Source organism: Ursus americanus, chromosome 3, assembly GCF_024610735.1.
Source record: "Ursus americanus isolate L20-20 chromosome 3, mUrsAme1.1.p, whole genome shotgun sequence".
NCBI lineage: Eukaryota > Metazoa > Chordata > Mammalia > Carnivora > Ursidae > Ursus > Ursus americanus.
The window spans coordinates 98,317,365-98,339,903 of NC_142129.1; the positions used below are offsets into that span (position 1 = coordinate 98,317,365).

The 22,539-nt window shown below is 49.5% G+C and overlaps 1 protein-coding gene across 1 annotated transcript in view; it reads right to left on the reverse strand.

Moving 5' to 3' along the window:
• COBL (cordon-bleu WH2 repeat protein) overlaps positions 1-22,539 on the reverse strand; it is a 264,114-nt gene that overhangs the window by 168,213 nt on the left and 73,362 nt on the right. Inside the window, exon 2 of the mRNA XM_087860644.1 lies at positions 17,906-18,038. Within this exon, the coding sequence (XP_087716770.1) occupies positions 17,906-18,038 (133 nt within the window). The remainder of the gene's footprint in view (positions 1-17,905; positions 18,039-22,539) is intronic.

Here is a 22,539-nt window from a genome sequence, read left to right on the forward strand (position 1 = left end):
AACAGAACCCCATAATTCTTACTCTTCTGGGTCTGGGAATACCTTGGCGACAGTGCAGGTTTGGTTCCAGAGCAGCACAATGCAGCAGCTATCACAATAAAACCAGTCAAATGAATTTTTTTATGGTTTCCCAGTACATATAAAAGTTATGTTTATACTACACTACAGCGTTTATGTGTGCAATAGTATTACGCCTAAAAGTACAATGTGCGCACCTTAATTTAAAAACACTGTGGGGCGCCTGGGTGACTCAGTTTAAGCATCCAACTCTTGATTTCGCTCAGGTCATGAGATCCAGCCTCATGTCAGGCTGTGTGCTCATCAGAGAGTCTGCTTGAGATTCTCTCTCCCTCTGCCCCTCCACTGCTTTCTAACTTTTTCTAAAAAAATAAAAAAATTTTATTGCTAAGAAATGCTAGCCATCATCTGAGCTATCAGGAAGTCATTTTTTTGCTGGTGGAGGGTCTGCCTCAATGCTGGCGGCTGCTGACTGATCAGGGTGGTGGTGGCTGAAGGATGGCGTGGCCGTGGCCATTGCTTAAGCTAAGACAACAATGAACTTTGGTACACCAACTGGCTCTTGCTTTCATGAATGATTTCTCCCTAGCATGTGATGCTGTTTGATATTTACCCACAGAACTTCTTCCAAAACTGGAGTCAATCCTCTCGAACCCCACCACTGCTGCTTTATCTATATCTATAATATTCTAGACCTTGTTGTCACGCCAACAATCTTCACGGGGTCTCCACCAGGAGTAGATTCCATCTCATGAAACCACTGTCTTTACTCATCCATAAGAAGCAACACTTTCCATTAAAGTTTGATCATGAGAAGCAGAAAATCAGTCCCATCTTCAGCCTCCACTTCTGGTTCTAGTTCTCTTGCTGTTTCTACTACATCTTCAGTTTCTTCCACCAGTAATGTCTTGAACCTTACAAAGTCATCCATGACGGTTGGAATCAACTTCCTCCAAACTCCTGCTCATGTTGATGTTTTGATCTCTTCCCATGAATCACGAATTTCCTAACGGCATCTAGAGGAGTGGTGAATCCTTTCCAGAAGGTTTTCAATTCACTTTGCCCAGATGCAGCAGAGGAATCACTATCTAGGGCAACTAGAACCTTACGGAATGTATTTCTTAAATAATAACACTTGAAAGTCAAAATTACTGCTTGATCCATGGGGTATGGAATGGATGTTGTGTAGCAGGCATGAGAACAACATTAATTTCATCGTATGTCTCCATCAGAGCTCTCGGGAAAGCAGGTGCATTGCCAACGAGCAGTCATATTTTGAAAGGAACCCTTTTTTCTGCAGGTCTCAGTAGTGGGGTTAAAAGATCCAGTAAAACATGTTGTAAACAGACGTGCCATCAGCCAGGCTTTATGATTCTATTTATAGAGCGCAGGTAGAGTGGACTCAGCACAAATTTTAAGGGCCTTAGGATTTTTGGAACAGCAAATGAGCACCGGCTTCAACTTCACGTCACCAGCTGTATTAGCCCCTAACCAGAGAATCAGCTGGTCCTTTGAAGCCAGACACTGACTTTTCTCTAGCTATAGAGTCCTAGATGGCATCAGTCTCCAATAGAGGGCTATTTCATCTACACTGGAAATCCATTTAGCACCTCCACTAATTCCCTCTGCCAGATCTTCTGGTTGACTTGTTGCAGCTTCTCCACCAGCCCCTGCTGCTCCATCTTGAGATGCTTCTTTCCTTAAACCTCACGAACCAACCTCTGCTAACCTCAGACTTTTTCGTCTGCAGCTTCCCCACCTGTCAGCTTTCATAGAACTGAAGAGTCAGGGCCTTGCTCTGGATTGGGCTTTGGCTTAAGGGAATGTTGTCGCTGCTTTGATCTTCTTTCGAGACCTTTAAAACTTCCTCCACATCAGCAATAAGGCTGTTTTGCTTTCTTATCTTTTGTGTGTTCGCTGGAATAGCGCTCTGAATTTCCTTCAAGAACTGTTCCTCTGTGTTCACAACTTGGCTCACTGGTTGTCACAAGAGCTCTTGCTTTCAGCCTGTCTTGGCTTTCGACATGCCTTCCTCACTGAGGTTAATGATTTCTAGCTTTTGGTGAAAATTGAGAGACATGTGGCTCTTCCTTTCACTTGAACACATAGAAGCCATTGTAGGGTTATTAACTGGCCTCATTTCAACACTGTTTTGTCTCGGGGAATAGGGGCGCCCCAGGAGAGGGAGAGAGACGAGGGACAGTGGTCTGTGAAGCAGTTAGAACACACACCACATTTATCAATGAAGTTCACCGTCTTCTACGGGCACAGTTTGTGGCGCCCCAAACAATTACAAAAGCAACGCCGAAGATCACTGATCACAGATCACCCGGACAAATATAATAATAATGAGAAATTATAAATATTGTGAGAATTACCAAGATGTGACACAGGGACACAGTGTGAGCAGATGCTGTTGGAAAAATGGCACCGATAGACTTCTCGATGCCGGGCTGCCACACACCGAACAGTGATAAAAAATGCAGCATCTGTTCAGTGCAACAAGCCAAGCCCAATAAAACAATACACGTCTGTCTCTACCCCAAAGAACTGAAAGCAGAGACTTGAAAAGATCTCCCCAGGTTCACGGCAGCATTATTGACAACAGTCAAAAGGCAGAAGCGACCTAAGCACCCATCACTGATGAATAAGCAAAATGTGGTAAGTACACATTCTGGAATATTCTCCAGCCTTAAAAAGGAAACAAATTCTGAGGCACGCTACGACACGGAGGAAACTCGAGGACAGCCAGAGACAAAAAGACAAATACAGTGTGATGCCCCTTACGTGAGGTTCCTACAGCAGCCAGACTCAGAGGGACCGACCGTGGAATGGAGGGCACCAGGGGCTGGGGGGCGGGTGGGAAGGAGAGGTTTTGTATAACGGGTTTAACAGAGATTTTGTCGAGCAGAGTTTCAGTTTTGCAAGTTGAAGCGTCTGGGCGACAAGCTGCAGGACAAAGTGAATACACGAACACTACCGACCACACGCTGAGAAATGGTTAGCAGAGTCAGTTTCGTGTTATGTGTGTTCGATCACAGCTGAATCACAGTAATTTCATCCTAATAAGATTAGACGTTCATCCTGGTAGTTTTACAGTTACAGCGTGTAAGGCAGTCTTACTGTCAGGGCTGTCTTCTGTCCCCCACCGGGCTCCTTCCTGGGGACCCCTCAGCCCCCACCCCTTGCTCCCCGGCACAGAAGGAGTTTCTCTTGCTGAGCATGCTGGGGGAAGAGAAGGCGAATGCACAACCTGCCAACCGTGGAGGGAGGCCCAGGGCCCCTCAGAGCAAAGGGTATGGATAAGGTTGCATCCCCCAGGGGAGGGCCACACGGTGGGGGCAGGTTGCTGGATTAAGCTTCGCTGTGCATGAGGGGCAGTGACAGGGTCGCCTCTGCCTCCCTCTGGAATCCTCCTCCACCCAAGGGGCACCCACAGTACCTGGGTTCTGGCTTGTCTTTTCGAGGACGTGACTGTGTGCCAGTTTGAGAGCAGAAGCTGCCCAGGCGGACAGACACCCCAAGCTCCTCTGAAAGTGAGCACTGTCCCCACGTAACCCGGTCACAGCGCCACCGGCTTCCTCCACCTGGGAAGGACTGCTGCTGTCCCCACGGACCCGGTCATCTTCACTCGGTCCTCAAAAGTCATCGCACTGCCAGGCTGGTGGCTCCCTTCCGGAAAGGTCCGTGCAGGTGCCATGGAGTCGGGTCTACCGGACACTAAGGAGCACATGGGCAGGTAAAAGGGCAGGGCCCCTCCTGGGCACACCCCGGGCGGGTGACCCACCTGGGGAACCTGCCTTCCTTCACACCGTCAGGAGAAGCAGGGCTGGTCCCCCGTGCCTCAGGGACTGAGTCACTGAGTGTGAACCACCCGCCCCGGGGCTCCCTCTAGGTACAAGACTGGGTGTGCCCCAGCAGAAACTGTAAAACAAAATCATATGTACAAAAACATCTCTGGCATTGCAAAGGTCATTAGTCAGAATGCCAGACGGTTTTCACTTCAAACCATCACATAGTTCCTGTCTAAATTTCAGGGCAGTGCTTGCTAGCTCCCGCGTCAGTGGGGACGCCACCAGCCGGCGTTTTCTTCCCAGAGCTCGCCTACACTCAGCAGAACGCTGAGCTCTGCGCCCTCAACACGAGGCCATCTAGGACGCCCTGGGTTGCTCGTCTGGCACCACCTGGGCCCAGTGAGTGCAAATTCCAGGGCTGGAGTCCAGCAGCTGAATTAAAACCTAACCCACAGGCGCCCAGCCAGGCTGGAGGAGCCCAAGGCAGGCAGGGCTTGCAGGCTGCAAAGGGAAAATCCCCACAGTTCTCTACTCGAACTTCCCCGGGAGCAGAGTCCAAAGGGAACTCTGCTTTATGTTTTTTTTGTTTTTTTTTTTTTTTCCTGTTCCTCAAACACTTTCTCAGTGTCCAAGACCAGCGGACACTGAAGTCAATGGTCATGCTGATGCCGGCTCACCTGCGTGACATGCCTGCCTGATTGATGCGCATTTCCCAGCGGCTGCCCTGGCAGGAAGCAGGGTGAACAGTATCTGCCTAAAGGGAATTTCAAAGAGAAACCAGGCACACCCCACTCCTGCCGCTTAGGATCCACGGCGAAGAAAGCTCTGGCTAACTGGGTCTGTTCTCCCCGCAGGCAGAAGGGAGTTGCCACTCGGCCCAAGATTCTTCCAAAGCAGGAAGCTGGCTTCCTCCTAAAAGATTCTGAGAGTTAGAAACGAGCCGCCTTGGTTCTCAGGGTCACTTCGCTGCCAGTGTCAGTCTGGTCTCTCCTGCCGGCAGCTGGACAAGGCCTCTGCCTCATCCCCAAGGAGGGAGCAGCCCGGAGGCGGGTAGGGAGTCCGAGGAGAGTCCCAGGCAGCTGAGGCAATGTGCAGGCTCCGGGCCTCGCCCCAGACCTCCCGAATCCGACTCCACATTCTTCACACTCTGGGTGACTCCAGGAGTTGGGAGGAAGCATCGGAGAAAGGGGCACATTTCTAACAGGACGTTAATGATGATGTCATGGAACATTATTTTGCACACTTACTTAACTCGTCCTGTGAGCCAGAGCCAAGTGTGCCTGAGAAGATAGTCATCTACTAAACAAACATGGTCGGCCCCACCATGTCCCAGAACCATTCCAAGACCAACGATAACAGATCTAAGTTGTCCTCCGCAAGCTCACGGTCTCCAAGGGCAGACTGGTATTTCCAGGGGATAGCACAGGTAAATACAGCAAGAACGAAGGACAGGCCGTGCTATTCAAGGATTACAAAGGACTCGATTTAGGCTGGGTTCGGGACGTGACCTGCGAGCCCTGATATAGAAAGTCAGTCGGAGGTCACAAGGACAGGGTGAGAGTGAGACTGTTCCCAGCAAGGACGTCAGAGGGAGGCAGGGGGCTAAGCGTGGACTGGATCATGGAGGGCCTTGCTCATTTCCTAGAACCACACTGAGCAAGACCGTGCCTGCTCTCAAGGAACATGTGCACACGCACAAAAGCACACGTGCACTCACGCACGCGCTCATCCTAACCGCTCTGGAAGGCAAGCTCACGAGCCAGGGCAGTTCAAGGCAGCGGACCATTAAATCCAAAGGAGAGACACATGGTCGCAGGAGCAACAGGAGAGGGACCGAGTTAGAAAGAATCGGGCAGAAAGCTCTACGTGAGCCGCGCTGGGGGGAGTGAGAGTGCATTCTAGAACAGCGTGTGCTCCAACTGGGGGCAGATGCAGTGGGTCTGGCATGAGAAGCTAGAGAGAAAGGAGCCTGGCTGAGAGTGCCAGCCCTCCCGATGGAAAGCCCTGGAAGGTGAGGTGTTCAGACAGTTGCAATGGGACCTGCCAGGCCAGGACGACAGGCATGTGGGCAGCTATAACCCCTGCCCACCCAGCAGCCTCAACTGGAGTCTTGGGGTGGACACTGTATTTCCATTTTGCCCAGCGGTCTTGGTGGGCCAAGCTAGGAGAGATGGGGACGAGGGCTCCAAGTCGTGTGGAGTGGGTGGACGTGGATGTGTGCTTTCCCAAGATCGCAGGGGCCCTGTAGCCCCCTACTCACCTGGCTAGGACTCCAGTCAGTGCCCTGTGAGGATGACAGAGCCCAGTCAAGTGCCTCTCAAGTGCTTGTGCCCTGCATTCTAGCAGAAACAATCGAATTTCATGACCCTGATGGTGCTGGTTTCAGAGTTGCCCACTTGGGTTCACAGCAGCCTCGGAAATGCTAGCTGCATAAGCCTCTGCTTTCCCGGCGGAAGGCACTAAAGACGCACAAAGTGTGGGCGTAGCGTGGGGCTCGCAAACTCTCTGGGCTCTCTGCCCACGAGGCCTGGGCTTGAGTTTCCGTGCAGACTGAACCAGGTGACAGATGTATGGTGACTGGCTCAGGACCTGGCAAGGAGTACTGCTCAGAACAGGTCTCCCGTCTTTACATACTCTCTTGGGCCCAAAGAGCATCTCTGACTCATGGAGAAATCTAAACAGACTTGGGAAGATGCGAAGCTCATTTACGGCAAAAAGGTGCACCTGGGCAGCATGGACATTTCGTCAAGTTACAATGTGCTTGAGCGTGCCTGTTTAGTTTTTTAAAACAGTGCTCTAAAATAATTATAGAATTCTTAAGTAAAACTTTTAGGCAAGAAACCTCATCTCTAAAACACATTTTTCTTTAAACCAGAGTTTACCAATCCCTAAAGATCTACAAATGGAGTCGTTTAACCTAAAGGCTAAAAGATTTTTTCTAACATGTGCAATCATTTATATATATATATATATATATATATATATATATATATATATATATATATATATATAATTTATATTTATTTTATTTTTGTAATTAGGAGCTTCCACACGGGATCATCTGCATTGTACTCACTGCCACACCGTTCAGTACCCGTGTTGGGTGGGGTTGGGACCATGCCTAAAGCAGAGACTGAACAATGTCCTGCAGTGCTGCGGGACTGAGCATGCTTGCTCTCTGTTGCCCGAGAATGTGGTGAGAAGGTCCTGCCCTTTCCATTAGCCATGTGGTGTTAAACAGGCAAATACGAATATTTGATTTAACTACTTTTCCATATTGGGTTCACATGCATTATCAAACAGGTCCGTCAATCCATGGGATCTTGTTATCTGCATTAAGAAGCAACCACAGGGGCGCCTGGGTGGCTCAGTTGGTTGAGACTCTGACTCTTGGTTTTGGCTCAGGTCGTGATCTCAGGGTCATGAGATTGAGCCCCGCATCAGGCTCCACGCTCAGTGCAGAGTCTGCTTCAGATTCTCTCTTCCTCTGCCCCTCCTGCGCCGTGCTCTCTCTCTCTCAAATAAGTAAATAAATCTTAAAAAAAAAAAAAAAAAGGAACCACAGTGCAGATGGCATTGATGTAAATGATAGTCATTGTCTTAAAGTAAAGAGATTAATGTGCAGAGTAAGAAACTGACCTACAAATATCTAACTTTTTACATGTCAGACTGAATGCTGGCGATCTCAGTCAAGTGTCAGCGCCACAGAAAGCCAATGGAAGGTCGTGATTCAGAGTGAGGGCCACATGGGTATGTGGCAGACAGCCTCAGATCAAAGCCTGGCTCTTCTGCTCACTAGCTGTATGCTCTCAGCAACTGACAGAGCCATGTGCCTCAGTTTCCTCATCTGGAAAACAGGAACCACCCTGTAAGATTGCCATGATGATCCGATGTAATGATGCTATGAGCACAGACACTGGCTAGCACTCAAGTTCATAAGAAGTATTAGTGACTAACAACTAACAACTTTGTTAATGTGACTTTTGTGCTTTATTTCATGTGATTTGTATAATCTGTTTTCATTTTACAGTTGTAAAAGGAGCATACTTACCTAGCTTCATGCTTGTAGGTATTTAAGAAAACTGTAATACATTTAATTGAATAAAAGCGGTCACAATCATTGTTTGGGAAAGCAGAGTAAGAGACCACTTTCTTATACCATATGCAAAAATAAACTCAAAATGGATTAAAGACCTAAATGTGAAACTTGAAACCATGAACCCGCTAAAAGAAAACACAGGCAGTAATCTCTTGGACATCGGCCTTAGGAATATTTTTCTGGATATGTCTCCTTAGGCAAGGGAAACAAAAGCAAAAATAAACTATTGAGACATCATCACAATAAAAAGCTCTTCCACAGCAAAGGAAACCATCAGCAAAATGAAAAGCAACCTACAGAATGGGAGAAGATATTTGCAAATGATACATCCGATAAGGGGCTCATTTTCAGAATATATAAAGGATTTATACAACTCAATGCCAAGAAAACAAACAATCCCATCAAAAATTGGGCAGAGGACCTGAACACATACTATTCCAAAGAAGACATCCAGACGGCCAACAGACACATGAAAAGAGGCTCAACATCACTCATCATCAGGGAAATGCAAATCAAAACTACAATGAGATATCATCTCACACCTGTCAGAATGGCTAAAATCAAGAAGAAAAGAAATAATACGTGTTGGAGAGGATGTGGAGAAAGGGGAGCCCTCGTGCACTGTTGGTGGGAATGCAAATTGGTGCAGCCGCTCTGGAAAACAGTATGGAGATTCATCAAAAAATTAAAAATAGAAAGATTTTTACTGGCAACTAGTAGTCACTAGGTGGCAAATACAGCATCTAGTTCAAGTTGCCTGACGTGTATGGTTGAAAAATCTATTACAACTGGCTAGGCTACACACACTTACACTCTTGCACTCAGGTGTCTGTGAGGCCACTCCAGCACATGCAGTATGAGCACATCATCCCCTCGGCCTAGCCCCACTGTGCCAGCACCTTCTCCATGATGCTGGGGCTCATCTTCAGCAGTCTTCTTACACATGAAGGAGAAGGAGCAGTCTGACTGCAGGGCAGAGCCCTGCGACTCCTTCAAACATGCAAGTGGGGGTTGTGTAGGATTGGGTCTTCCTCTTATCGAAGGTTTTTTTGTTTTGCTTTGTTTTAAGCCATGGGACAGTGGCACAGCCTTACCTCAGAGGGAGACACAGCATTGAGTACCAAGGGGTTGGGGGTTGGGGAATGATTTTTACGTGAATTTCTCCAACTAATGCTAAGTGGTATTTTTCATATGTCATCACTCTCCCTTCTAAGATAAACATTGTCCTCCAACTTAAAAAAAAAAAAATAGTGCCATAGCTCTCTCTAGTAATTCCACTGCTGGGTGTTTGCCCAAAGAAAATGAAACACTAATTCAAAATATATCTGCACCCCTATGTTTACTGCAGCATTGTTTACAATAGCCAAGATATGGAAACAATTCAAGTACCTGCTGATAGATGAATGGATAAAGAAGCTATATATACATTGTGTATGTGTATACACACAATATATATATACACATACACAGTATATATACACATGCACGATATATATACACACATATATACAAACAACAGAATATTACTTAGCCATAAAAAAGAATAAGATCTTACCAATTGCAACATGGATGGATCTAGAGGGTATAAGGCTAAGTAAAATAAGTCAGACAAAGACAAATATCAGATGGTTTCATTTATATGTGCAATCTAAACAAACAAAGGAAATGAACAAAGAAAAACAGAAACAGACGCAGAGAACAAAGTGGTGGATGCCAGAGGGGAGGAGGGTGGGGGATGGGCCAAACAGGTAAAGTGGAGTGAAAGGTACACACTTCCAGTTATGAAATGAATAAGTCAGAGGGATGGCAAGTAGAGCACAGGGAATACAGTCAACAGTACTGTCATAACATCGTACGGTGACAGATGGTGACCACACTTACTGTGGTGAGCACTGAGTAATGTATACAGTTGTCTAATCACTATGTTGTAAAATGAAACTAATATAACATTGTGTGTCACTATACTTCAATAAAATAATAAAATACAATAAAATATTTAAAAATAAAATGGGTCACCACACTGCCAGTTCTGAGACAGGTAGGCAGCCCGGAGCCCCAGGATTCACCAGGTGTTTGCTGTTGCTCATCCACACTATTTTATATCATCTCCAACTGGACGGGCTGAATAGGAGGGGGTCAGGCGGGACGGCCGTCACTCCACTGATGGCCAGGAGTGACCAGGCCATACTGAGTCTCAAAAGATGATCGTGTGGCTGGAGAGAAGGCCCTTCCACCCTAGCATCTTCTAAGGAAGGGGTGTACATTGCCCGCCCTGCCTGAGCCTTCTCTCCACTCCCTGAATCCTGGCAGCCCGTCTGACCTCAGACTGGGTGGGCCATTATCTATCTTCGAGAAGAGAGTTAGACCTTCACAAAGAAGAGGATCACCTGGTCCTTGGGGCACAGTCACAGAGACAGCTGAGATTCCAAGAACATTCTAGAGCCTTTTGGGACACACCCTCATGAGGGATGGATGCTCAGCTCTGACCAGACCTAGGTGTTCCTCTCAGAGCTCATATTATGGAGAGAAGCAGGATTCTCTCTCTCCCTTCCCGTCCTGCGCAGAGAGGTGCTGGTGTCACCTGTGTGGCCAACCAGATCACACAGTGTCCGTCAGGCCCCTGGCACTGCTCCTTGGGCGCCAGTCCCTTTCCCTGTGACTCCCCATCTACTCTGCCCACTCAGAAACCACACCCTGAGACTTGGATTTCAGAATAGGTCACCCTATACTTCAGGGTCATGCTCTGTAAGAGTCTTCAATAGGGTTGGCATGACCAAGGAAATTAACTGGTTTTCTTTTGTAAATGTGTTTTATCTAGTGGGTAGAGTTTCCCTTCTGCAAGATACAATTTTCTAAAGAAATTCAATGAAAGTTTAAGCATATCAAGTGCTTAGTACATGGAGTCCAGGCAAACGGAGGCCCTTCTGCTGGAAGCAACAATGTCCTTCCATTTATCCTTCCAGGGACAATACAATTCCAGAACAAAGTGGCAGAAAGACATCCAATCCCAATAGCCGGTGCTAGGAATAAACTAATTTGGGTGTTAGAAATGAGGGGGAAGAATACCGTAGAGGCAAACAGGGTGGGAAAATGGTCTTCAAAACTATTCTCAATAATATAGCAACAGTGCTGAGTGTGGAAGTGTGTCCTCCCTTTCCACCCAGGCCAAGAGCAAGGGACAGGGAGGGACACTGCTACCAAAGGGACTTGCCTTTCAACTGGGATTCAGAAAGGGCTATTCCAGAGGGCTCTGGAGTGGCTTAGATGGAATCCCCATGAGAAGTAGGATCATTAGACAAAATCCCCTCGTCCCCACCTGATGTCCACAGGCTCTGTCCCACGTCTCACCCTCGCTTCCTGCTGAGAAAGTCTGTATTCAGGCTCACTCTACATCAAGTCCCTTCAGCGCTTTGCTTCAGTCTTATGATAAAGTATGGCATCTTGGCACGGCCTCGAAGTCCCAAGCCTTCCCCCCAGCTTCAGCCCTGCCCCTCTCCAAGTCCCAACCGCACACCCTCCCCCATACCTAGAATAAGCAAGCTCTCCCTTGTTGAGGATTCACAGCCTGTTCTCCGTGCTGGGGATGATCTTTCCTGTCCTTGACTCCTCTCCGCCTGCCATGACTCAAACTGACACATGCACTCCCAGAAAGGCCATCCTCCAATTCCTAACGAGGCCCCATTATTCTCCATCTGGGTCTTGCTGGTTCCTTCTCTAGTGCTTCTCCCAATCTGCACTCACAGGTCTTTGTTGGGCTGTTAAGGACCAGCCATGAATCTAGACACTCCAAGGGAACAGGGGTCAAGACTTTCCTGCTCATCAGCAAACATAATCACCCAGCAGCTACTGGCTATATGAGTGAGTGAGTTCTCGCTGCTGGGATTCAGCTGTCATGCCATTGGCCAAGTTTGCCAAAAACAAAGACAAGGTAAATATCCAGGTGCCTCGAGGACAGCACACAGGCACCCAAGGCTGGTTAGGGAGCCCCCAACCACCCAATAGTCAGGAACTGGCTTTCATGGCTCTAAGGACAATATTCAGCCAGTTTTTAGCTCCCAGTTTCTGAACACTTATGAGCCAGCCAAGTACTCTGTGTGTGCTTGCTTCTCACAGCAACCTCACATGGCAGGTAGATCCTCCCTATTTCACATACGGGATGACTGAGGATGCCGCAGGGTGAGTAACTTCCTCAGGGCCCCACCGCTGGAAATACTGGAATGCCAGGTGAATCTTAGAGGCTACTCAGGCCATGAGGCGCTGCTGCCCCTCTGTTATTTCCTGAAAGCAAACCCCCAGGGATATCTGGCAGGTTGATGCTGAGATGTCTAGATGCTATGCCCTGTGCTAGAACATTGGCACCCTGCGGGGGCAGCCCTGATGAGAGGGGAAGGTCAGGAAGCAACCCTTTGGTGAAGTTTCTGGCATAGTCGTAGACAAAGGCCGTCTGCCGCGATGTGGGGTCTGGACAAGTCTTGTTTCTAAGTAGAGATAGAGCCTCCAAGAATTTCATTTGGGGCTTCAGGTTCCTTATGGATCCCACAAATCACAGGTACCATGTTCAGCACCCTCAGGGAACAGAGAAATAGCAGAGTCAAGGGGAAAGGGAAGGACCTGTCCGGGGCTGATGTCTAGAGCTGGGACAGCCCCCGGGTCAGCCCTCAGGATTCTCAATGCCTCCAGGGTCGGGGATTCCTTAGAGGATCTGATGAGGGCTATTCGCCCTCCCTCCAGGCAAGATGCACCTTCACGTGCACACGAGCTCCACAGACCACCGGGAGTGATTGGGGACCCCGGGTTAGAACCCCTGTGATATTTTTCCTCACAGTTGGGCACGTCCCAGGATCAAGGCAACGTTCCCTCTAAGACAACAATTCCTTCTAATAAAGGAAAAATGATGAAGGTCCCCCAGATGCTTTTCCCTGCCAGCTCTGTCTTTCAAAATAAAACCTAACACAAGAGGAACATTCACCAGGAGATGCAGATCAGTAATACGGGCTGAAAGACATATATTTATGAAACTCTCAAAGTAAGAGGCCACCTCTAAGCTGCAGCTTACAAATGAAGACAGTAACGCCACACCGTTCCAGTAAACCAGGGGGCAATGGCTGTCTCCAGGAAAACACCTCATTTTGGGGCAATATTTCAGAAGTCTGCCCCAGAACACAGTTTTACAGCTGTGAAGTATCTACCAGCCCCCGTGACACTCTCTGCAGCCAGAAAGACGTTAAGTTCAGATCTAGCAAAGATATTGCCAAACTGTGTGAGTTCCATCAAGCGACCTCGTGTGGGCAGGTTACTGTCACTTGTAAGCCTCACTCTGCCCTAGAGCTGACCAGAGAGCACTTTCAACCTTCATCTGATGCAGTTAATGTAATAATTAAATGTTTCTCGTGCTGCTCTGCTATGTAGGCAGTGCTCAAGGACTGGTAGCTGTTACAAGTATATATATTTTTTGTTATTAGCAGGTTTATTGTTGGGGACAAAAAAACCTCCCAAAAGCCAGCCTCCTGTTGCTATGAGGGTAGACTAGAAGCGCCCTCAAGGTTCCCCCAAAAGGCTCATTTATGCAACAAATGCATTCAAAACCGACTGAGAAACCCTACTCACAACATTATAACACTGCTGTGACCCAGGTTTGGGGAAGCTTTCAGTAATTCAACATGAAAAGATTAGCTTTCTTGATAGGATTCTCAGAGACATAATGACAAAAGATATCCATAACACTCACCAAACTCTACACTCGGGCCTGCAGAGGTGGGAACGCTGGTATCTGTGCACACATCAAGTAAATGTTCAAAGAGGAACACAGGAGAGCTGGGTCCCACTGCATTACCCAACTCCTGGGCAGTTAAGAAAGTCTGTAAGTGTGGATCGTTTAACCATCGGCAAATGCTCCACCATGAAGCTGAGCAGAATGGCCCCTGCTCCAGCTATCAGATAAAACAAGAGTTACTGCATTGTCGAACGGTACAGCAAAAGGATCTCTCCTTCCAAATAATAGGCAGTGCTCCTTTCCTGAGGTTGGAACATTCTTACCAAATGAAATGAAATAGATCAGAGAAGACTTACTGATTGCCAAACCACCCGATGTTTGCACACATCCCAAGCCGTTCCCTGCCCCCGCCTGGAGCAGCTGGCTTTGTCCCCCTACAAGGAGAGTAGAGGGGTCTGTAGGCTGGGCCAAGGCAGTCCCAGGACATGAAGGAACTTCCCTGGGTTGGGAGGGCAGAGAGGAAGCAATGCAGGGAGAACAAGCAGAGGCCTCTGATCAGACCCAGCTTAGTGATTTATTAATAAAGGTGCCACCCGATGCAGGGCTTCCTCCCACGCCAGCCTGCACACGGGTGACTGCACTCGCTGAGACGCTCCCTGCTGCGTGCACCACCAGCGACCAAACTCACAAGATGCCTTCGTTTACTTGGTCAAAGTCACAGACATTTTAACCTTGGAAAATAAAATGTTAAACGGAGGAGCTACTCCTCCTCCATAAAGAGGATGCCTGGCGGCAACCTGCTTCTTTCTTACAAAGCGCACCCCACCTTCTCAGACTGGGCAACACAGGAGTTCACTTGGGGGAGAAAAATCTGATTATTATTCAAGAGCCGAGTTCGACCTTTCACGTTGCTGCCCACCTCGTGCAACCAAGCATTTGCTGAACTTGTAGAAAGCAATTCCTGCCGTCTAAAGGCACAATTTAGCACCTTCTTTTCTTGAAGAGTGTTTATTTTTCTTTTCTTCCCTCCAAAATAACCATGTGACAAGACACTCATTGTTTTCTGGCAGCCAGTCTTGCAGCAGTATAGTTTTTCAAGCTCGAAACCCATATTTGGTTTCTACCAAATACCACTGTCCCAGGATTACAAACAATGCTGCCAACAGATAATGTGTGCAGGCAGACATGCCTAGGAGCCCGGCGTGCTCCGGTTCTCAACAGAGCCAAGGTCCTGGGGTCCCAGTGAAGGCACAGAGGGCCCGAGGATGAGGGGATCTGGTGGCCAGGACAACACCTTTCCCCCTTGGATCCCTGCAGTCTGCTCTGTGTCACCTGAGCTACCCGTTTCCTTGGCTGGCAGCCTCCAGAGATCTGGTCAAGCTCCTTCACCTCCCTGTAGGAGGCATGGGTTGTGCTGCCCCCCAGCTGTCCCCTGGTTAGATGACAGCTTCACTGCACAGAGGCCACACCCGCACCGGCCACCACCTCCCTCCCACAACCCCAGAGACCGTGTAAGTCCGCTGGCTTATAGGCCATTACAAGCCCAACGAAGAGCTCCTCTGTGTAAAGCTGCTTGCTGCCTCTCCTTTCAGTAGGGGGCTCCACTATTCCCGAAGGCTTTCAACTGGCCTTCATCTCCTCCTACTCCCCTTCCCTCTCTGCTTCCCCCTCCTCTTCCCCTCCTCCAATGTCTGTGCCAAGTTAGTTCTGCCAGGCTCCACCCCATCTCCTCCTTCCCACCCTCCCTGCCCCACCTGTACTCAGGCTATGGTCTTCTCTCTGCTGGACCATTACAGCAGACTCTCACAGACTCTCCTTTGTCTCCTGCCACACCCCCTTCTGAGTCTCCATCTCCACAGGCCTGGAAGACTCATCCTCAAGGACAACTCCATCCAACCACCGTGCTCCCCATTGCCCACTGCGCTAATTCCAAACTTGCCTTCCTGAGATGCTCTATCCCAATGCTGTTTCTGCCTTGCCCCACATCTCCCAGCTACAGTGACCAGAACCTTGGCACTCTGCACACAGGAGGGACTCTCTCCCCTCTATTCCACCTTCCACTGTCAATCCATCTGTGAACCCTTCATCACATCTCAGCCACCACCGCCAAGCAGCAAAGACCCTGCACAATTCCATCAACCGCGTGCAGCCTCCACTTCCTCCTCCGTGCAATGGGGATAATACCCATGCCTTCTCCACGGGATCATGTCAAGGTTAAGTGATCTCACTCTTCTTGGATCCACAGACAGTGCCTGTCATCTGAGCCCTCAGCTAGAAATGACCGTGACACAGTGGGGAATGTGACCAGCCTATTCTCACACATCTGTGAAGACACAAAGCTGAGAATCCCATGCTCTCAATGCTAGAAGTGTCCCAGCAAGTCTTTGCCTGGAGGGATCCCTACCTGCTGCCCACCCCTTCTCTAGCACAGTAAGGAGAAGACGAGAGGTCTCTGTGGCCAGTATGTCAGGCTAGTGGGGACATCATAGTGCCCTGTCCCTGGTGCTTCTCTGTCCTCGCCCCATCAGCCGGGGACCTCCTGCAGAACCATATCAGGAATGGGCTGAACTGGAGGCAGTATTGCAGGACACATGACGTGGGCCCCTGGGGCTGATGGAAGTTCAGGAACAGAAACTGATGCGTTTCCTGCCTAACTAGTTTCGGAGGGAGGCTCGCTGGGACTGCCCATGTTAGCTGGGTGACAGAGAGGGTCAGCAGTGGGCACCCTATAGGCCCACTGGTTGACGATCAAAAACGTTGAGTTCCTAAGGCAGGAGGACACTGCAGACCTCAGCAGACTCAAGAGACCTTCGAAGGAACCTGAACCTCGTCCCTGGGGTCGGAGCGGGGCCCGGGCAGGGGCCAGACTGACCTGTGGGTGCACATGAGTCAGGAACCCCACAAGAGGACCCAGTGTGGGGGCACCTGCTGCACCAGGGACAGAAAGGACAGGAAGCACCCACAAAGGACAAGTGCTGGCTCCTTCCCTTACTGTCAGGAGAAACAGCAAAGACTCAACACTCATTCCGTAAGTGCTCTGTTCTTCTCCATCTCACCACCATTCCAGAATGGTCAGAAATGGAAATGGCCCAAAAAAGATAAGAAGAGAGACTAGCAGGGAAGAGCACAGATCTGTGTTCTCCCTTTCCTCCTTCTCTGGAAGACTAAGAGGGGAGGGAAGACTCGGGAATTTCCCAGGAGCTTCCCGGCTGTGGTTCTGGGGGAGCTGGGTCAGCAGTCATGTTGAGCACCAGGAGAGCTGAGCCATGCAGAAGACCAGCGCCCCCCGCGCACCCCGAAACTGAGAGCTGGCGGCATGGCCCATTCATATTCCTGAAGAAAGGAACAATCAGAAATTTTTAGGACGTTCTCCTCAACACTGGCAAATTTCTTCCTGGGCCATGTGGCCATTAGTAAGCATATTCCACAGAACCACCAGGGAACCTGTGTGTGAGTCCACCAATCAAGACATTAAAGAATAGAAAATTATGGAAATGACCAAGAATATATTTCTACACATCACTATGGAAATGGCTGGCACCTCTATTATAGAAGAGACATCAGGGAAAATAAATACAGACAGCAATTAAGTTCTGGAATATGCCAGAATGAAAGTTGGCAAGCATTCATTAAAGTGAGGGTTTTTTATTTTTCTGGTTTAAGCACATTTTGGGGCTACTTATCTGAAATGACAGAAAATCCTTGGTTTCACATCACCCCCCAAGAAATCACACTGGCCTGTTAGCATTGACTTTTGGCTCAAGAGGCCTATGGCAAATCCTACAGCTTTCCTCCTGATTCACTAACGGAACTGGCAAGGGGCAAAAAATATCAACAAGCCTCCCGTCACACACACAAGAGATGCCAAACTCGGGACACGAGGAAAGCACAGGGCTATGGGTTTGCTTTCAGCAAAATGCACAGGAGTGTTTTTTGTTGTTTCTTTCCTTCAGGGGGAAAAAAAAGGACTAGGACTGTATTAAGTTCCTTCTCGCAAAGTGTGAAAAAAAAAAAAGAATGAAACCGAATGGGAATTCGAAGATAAAAACGGCAGAACAAGAATTTAGAAAGGATGCCACACAGTCTGAAAGGCACCCTGCTGCCTGCTGATAAGCCGGTCCTGTTTCTATTTACTTCTGTAAATAACTGAAGAGCAGGGGAATCTGACCAGCCAGGTTTCCACAGAGCCAGTAACTGATTAGAAGAGAACGGAGCTCTGAGCATTTCTCAGGGAAATGAACCTGACTCCCTTCCCCCAAGGACACAAACTCACAAACTCACAGTTCAGAGAAAGGCCCTTCCAGGCGATACCCAGTCGCTTGATGTCTGCTAGGGAAGGTCTGATTTCTGGGCCTGGGTTTTCCCGACTTCGTTAAAATGGGCATGCTCCTGAGAGCAGACACACTCAGAAATGCTATAAAAACAGCAAAAACACGTATTCACTGCTTCCGACCGTAATCACCTTGCGATCTTATCTCTGCCCATTAACAAACAGAACTTTTACTGCCTAAAATACATGGAAATGGCACTTTATTTAGGCTGACATTAATCTATTACCAAAGACACCTTCAGCAAAAATAGCAGAGAGGAATGAAGGCATGAGAACACTCGCAGAAATAGAGGCCAAGGGTCAGTCTGTGTCGATATGGGTGTTTTCTGGCCCAAGAGCTGGGCGCTGGGTGCCTTGAATTCTCCTTTGAAAATATGACACTGGCTAACCTCCTCGGGAGCTGTGTCTCAAAATAGGGCCTGGGCCCCACAGCGGATCCCTGGACTGGCGAAATCGGAGCTGGGTGCTTCCACGGCTCTGCTGGAGCAGGTCCTCCCGAACTGCCCCCATCTGCCCAGGGCACAGAGCTGAGGAGCCCAGCCAAGCCCACTTCCCAAATGTCACAGTATTGAGAGTGCAAACAGGGAATGCTGACTGGAGGAACAGGGGAAAACAACTTGCTGGTTAGCCAAAGCCATGACTTGGGTCTCTAATCCATGCAGGGAGCAGCTCATGGGATAGGAGGCCTGTGTGGAACAGCTGGCCTCCTGGGTCTCTAACCCTGGAGAAAGGGAAGGGGAGGGACAGGGAGGGAGGGAGAGGAGGAGAAGTCCTCCCTCATGTCAGTAGACAAGCCCGGTTGCCCTCCACTCTCTTCTTACCTGCAAAGGTCCCCACCTTGGGCCCTGCCTTTAGCTGGCACCTACCGCAGCTTTTTTATCTGGTTGCTGGTGGTGGGGGGGTAGCAGCCCCCGCAGGACTCCTGTACCCCTCACCCCCCGCCAGGCGCAGAGCCGGGGTGGGATGGGCCCTGCAGTCTGGGTCGCTCTTTAAGAGAAAGAACGTATGAGCACAATAGTAAGTCAGATGTGGATGTGGCCCAACACAGAAGGCCCTAGAGGTCTAGCCTCAACAGCCAGAGAAAGTGAAGGGGCAGGTGGGCCTCCCCCTGCTCTGCGTTCTTTCTGGCCACCAGCCCCCCACCAGGCCCCACCATCCCCCTCCCAGCCTTACCTGCATTCCCCATCCCCCACCCAGTCCCACCATCCTCCTTCCAGCCTCACTTGGCCTTACAGTCTACATTCTACTTACTTCCCCCAAAGTCAGACCGCTTCAGTTTGGCTGAACAAAAAAATCCATTCACTCCCTAAGCTTCACAAGCAAAACTGAGCAGAAACTCCTCTATCTCCCTTGACAGGAGCCCCACTCCCCGCAGGCCTAGCCTCCACCTTCCATGGGCAAGCTGCCCCTCATGGAGAGTCAAAGGGAACCAGCCCCAGGCCTTTCACGGAGACCTGGTGGGAATGACCCTCCTGAACAGATGAGGAGCAGGTGGGGGTCAGATCTCAAAGTGACGAAGCCACTTATGCTCACAAGTGACAGGGCATCTGGGGGAGTCAGCCGTGGGGCAGTCAGAGGACATGCCAGGCTGAGAAGCCAGAGGTCTCAGGAGCCATGCGGGAGATGAAACAACCAGTTCTTGCAGCCGATGGAGCCCCCAGAATCTGGATGCAAAGCCGGTCTGCTGGGGCGCCTGGGGGGGCGCAGTCAGTTAAGCGTCCGACTCTTGGTTTCAGCTCAGGTCATGATCTCAGGGTCCTGAGATTAATCCCCACGTCAGGCTCCCTGCTCAGCATAGAACCTGCTTGAGATTCTCTTTCCCTCTCCCTCTGTCCCTCCTGCTTGTGTGCTCTCTCTCTCTCTCTCTCAATAAATAAATCTTAAAAAAAAAAAAAAATACCCAGACGGTCTCGGTGGGAAGTTGGGGTGGGGGGCAGCAGGCTGGGGGTGCAGAGCATTCCTCCTGCTTCCCTCCTGGTGAACAGGGCTTTGAAAGAGCTCAGGGATTCGTCCCCTGCAAATACAACAGCTCAGGGCTGGCAGCTTACACTCCTGCTGCTTAGCGTCCATGCTCAGGCCGCCTGGGGTGAGCCTGTCCATGGGGCCATGCCTGGCAGAGGAATGCTACTCCCAGGAGAGGGGCGCACGGACAGTGCTGAGGGAGGCTGTGCTCAGAACACAAGCCATGTTCACAGGCGCCAGAAGCTTGCTTTTTCAGCTCCCCACCTACCTGTCTGTCTTCCATCCGCAGGGCAGCGTGGGCTCAGCTGGCCGCGGGCTCGCTCTGACAGCCTGAACGTGCAGGACGGCGCTGCCCATGTGGGGTCCGGTCTGCACAGTTTGCCTCGAGCCTTACCCATGCTTGCCCCTGGCTGCTCAGAGCAAGGCCCCGGGGGAGCCCCTTCCTTGCCGTTCTGACAGCCTCCGTGCCTGGCCGTCTGCTTTTTCAAATCAAAACACAAGCGATGAAGCAAAATGCCTGGCACATCGTTCAGTCAGTGTGCTCAGAGTTACACGAATACATGAAAACCATTTAAAAATGCAAGTCTGATAACGTTGAAAAATACATTCATCTAAGACTAGCAGCCGAATTTACTTGTAGGCTCTGCTCAATTCCACACATAAACTGGGTGGAGATCCATAAAGTCTCTTCACCGATTCTTTTTTTTTGATCTTCGAAAAGAGAAGAGGCTATAACCTGAAATTAGGCTATCCTCTGCAGAGTGTGGCCGCTAGCTTTTGAAATCGTAAATGTGGTATTACTAAAAAATATAGTATTGTCATTTTTTCCCCATTCTAGGACACCTAGAAAAAATACTTTCAAGGGGGCTAGTCTAGGAACAGTATGACTTGAGGACCAGTAGCAGGTTAGTAATGAGAACAACAGGTGTGTTAGGGAAGAGCATTATTTGGGGCGTTACAGAGCAATATTTACATGGTGTTTTAGATAACGACCCAGTCCCCAAGAAGAATGTGAGTCCTTGAAGCTTCCAGGTTCATCTTCTGTTTGAAAGACAGGTGGGCAGCTGAGACCTGGAGACGCAGCCCAGGGAAAGATGGCTGATGTCACAGGTGGCTTTGTTGACACCTCAGGTGTGGAGGGACCATGGCAGTCCCCTTCAGCACCACAAGGGAATGAAGCAGGAGAAGGAAATGCTACCCACACCGAATCTGACCAAGCTGAGTGGGGACTGTGGCCCAAGGAGGACTCCGGGCCCTTTTCCCCGCCCAGGTTGGTGGGCAGACTTTCCCCAATGGTGACGTCTACACAGTTGAGAATCTTGGCTGCATTGTGGCCCTCAGAGTTCCGGTGTGGTTTTACTGGGGTCAGTTTGGTCACCCACCACTGCTGGATCAAATGAAACTTTGAAGGAAAGCCACGCTCACGAGAGGGGGCCAGGTTTCTCATTTTCCCTGTAAAAGCCCCTTTTCGGAGTTTCAGAGCAGCATCCAGGGGCAGACCAGCAGTAACCCATCCCAGAGTGATTCTCTGCCTGCCAGCTCTGATCAAAGCATATCTGTCCAACTCAGCTTTCCAGAAGCTTTTCTTATCCTTGGGGCGGGGGGGATCTCCTTTTTTTTTTTTTTTTAAATATTTTATTTATTTATTCGACAGAGATAGAGACAGCCAGTGAGAGAGGGAACACAAGCAGAGGGAGTGGGAGAGGAAGAAGCAGGCTCATAGCGGAAGAGCCTGATGTGGGGCTCGATCCCAGAACGCCGGGATCACGCCCTGAGCCGAAGGCAGACGCTCAACCGCTGTGCCACCCAGGTGCCCGGAAAAATCTCCTTTTCTTGTAATTTTCATGAGAGCAGGACAAAGTGGATCCTGGAACCTGGCAGGTGGCCAGCTGGTGAGAATCCATCAAGCATGCCCCTTTGTCACTGGGAGCATCACTGGGACAGAGAGAGGGGTCAGGGCGCACCGCCGATTCCTAGCTACATTCACCACATCTCTTTACACACAGGAATGCTGTACCTTTTCTTAAGTTACAGCAAAGGAAAAAAAAATGCTGGTGTAAAATATACACCAGCCACCACCTTTTTTTGTGTTTTCTACTAACATGTCAGTTCTGAGTGTATCCAACAGCCCCCAGGTTCCCTTAGCCACCATGCTCCAGGCCAGCACCCCAATTTTGTGCTACGGTAGCTCACTCCCACCCTGAAATCTGCCCTTTCCTCTACAGTGAATGCACACCTTCATTCCCCCGCCTCTCTGCCTCATCCCTAAAGATCCAGCTTGGGAAATCCTCCTTCCACGGGGATACCCTGGGAGAGGGAGCCACGCCTCCTCCCGGCCGCCCCTCCGCCTAGGGGTGCCCCTACCCAGGCACATCCTAGACCCGCACCCAACTGTTCATTTCTTAGAAATATTAACATGCTCATTACAATTACATTAAGTTATGCTTAAATAAACTACATTAGAGGGGTGCCTGGGTGGCTCAGTTGGTGAAGTGTCTGCCTTCAGCTCAGGTCATGATCTCAGGGTCCTGGGATCAAGCCCCGCATCGGCCTCCCTTCTCAGTGTGGAGTCTGCTTCTCCCTCTCCCTCTGCGATCTCTCTTGCTGTCAAGCTCTCTCAAAT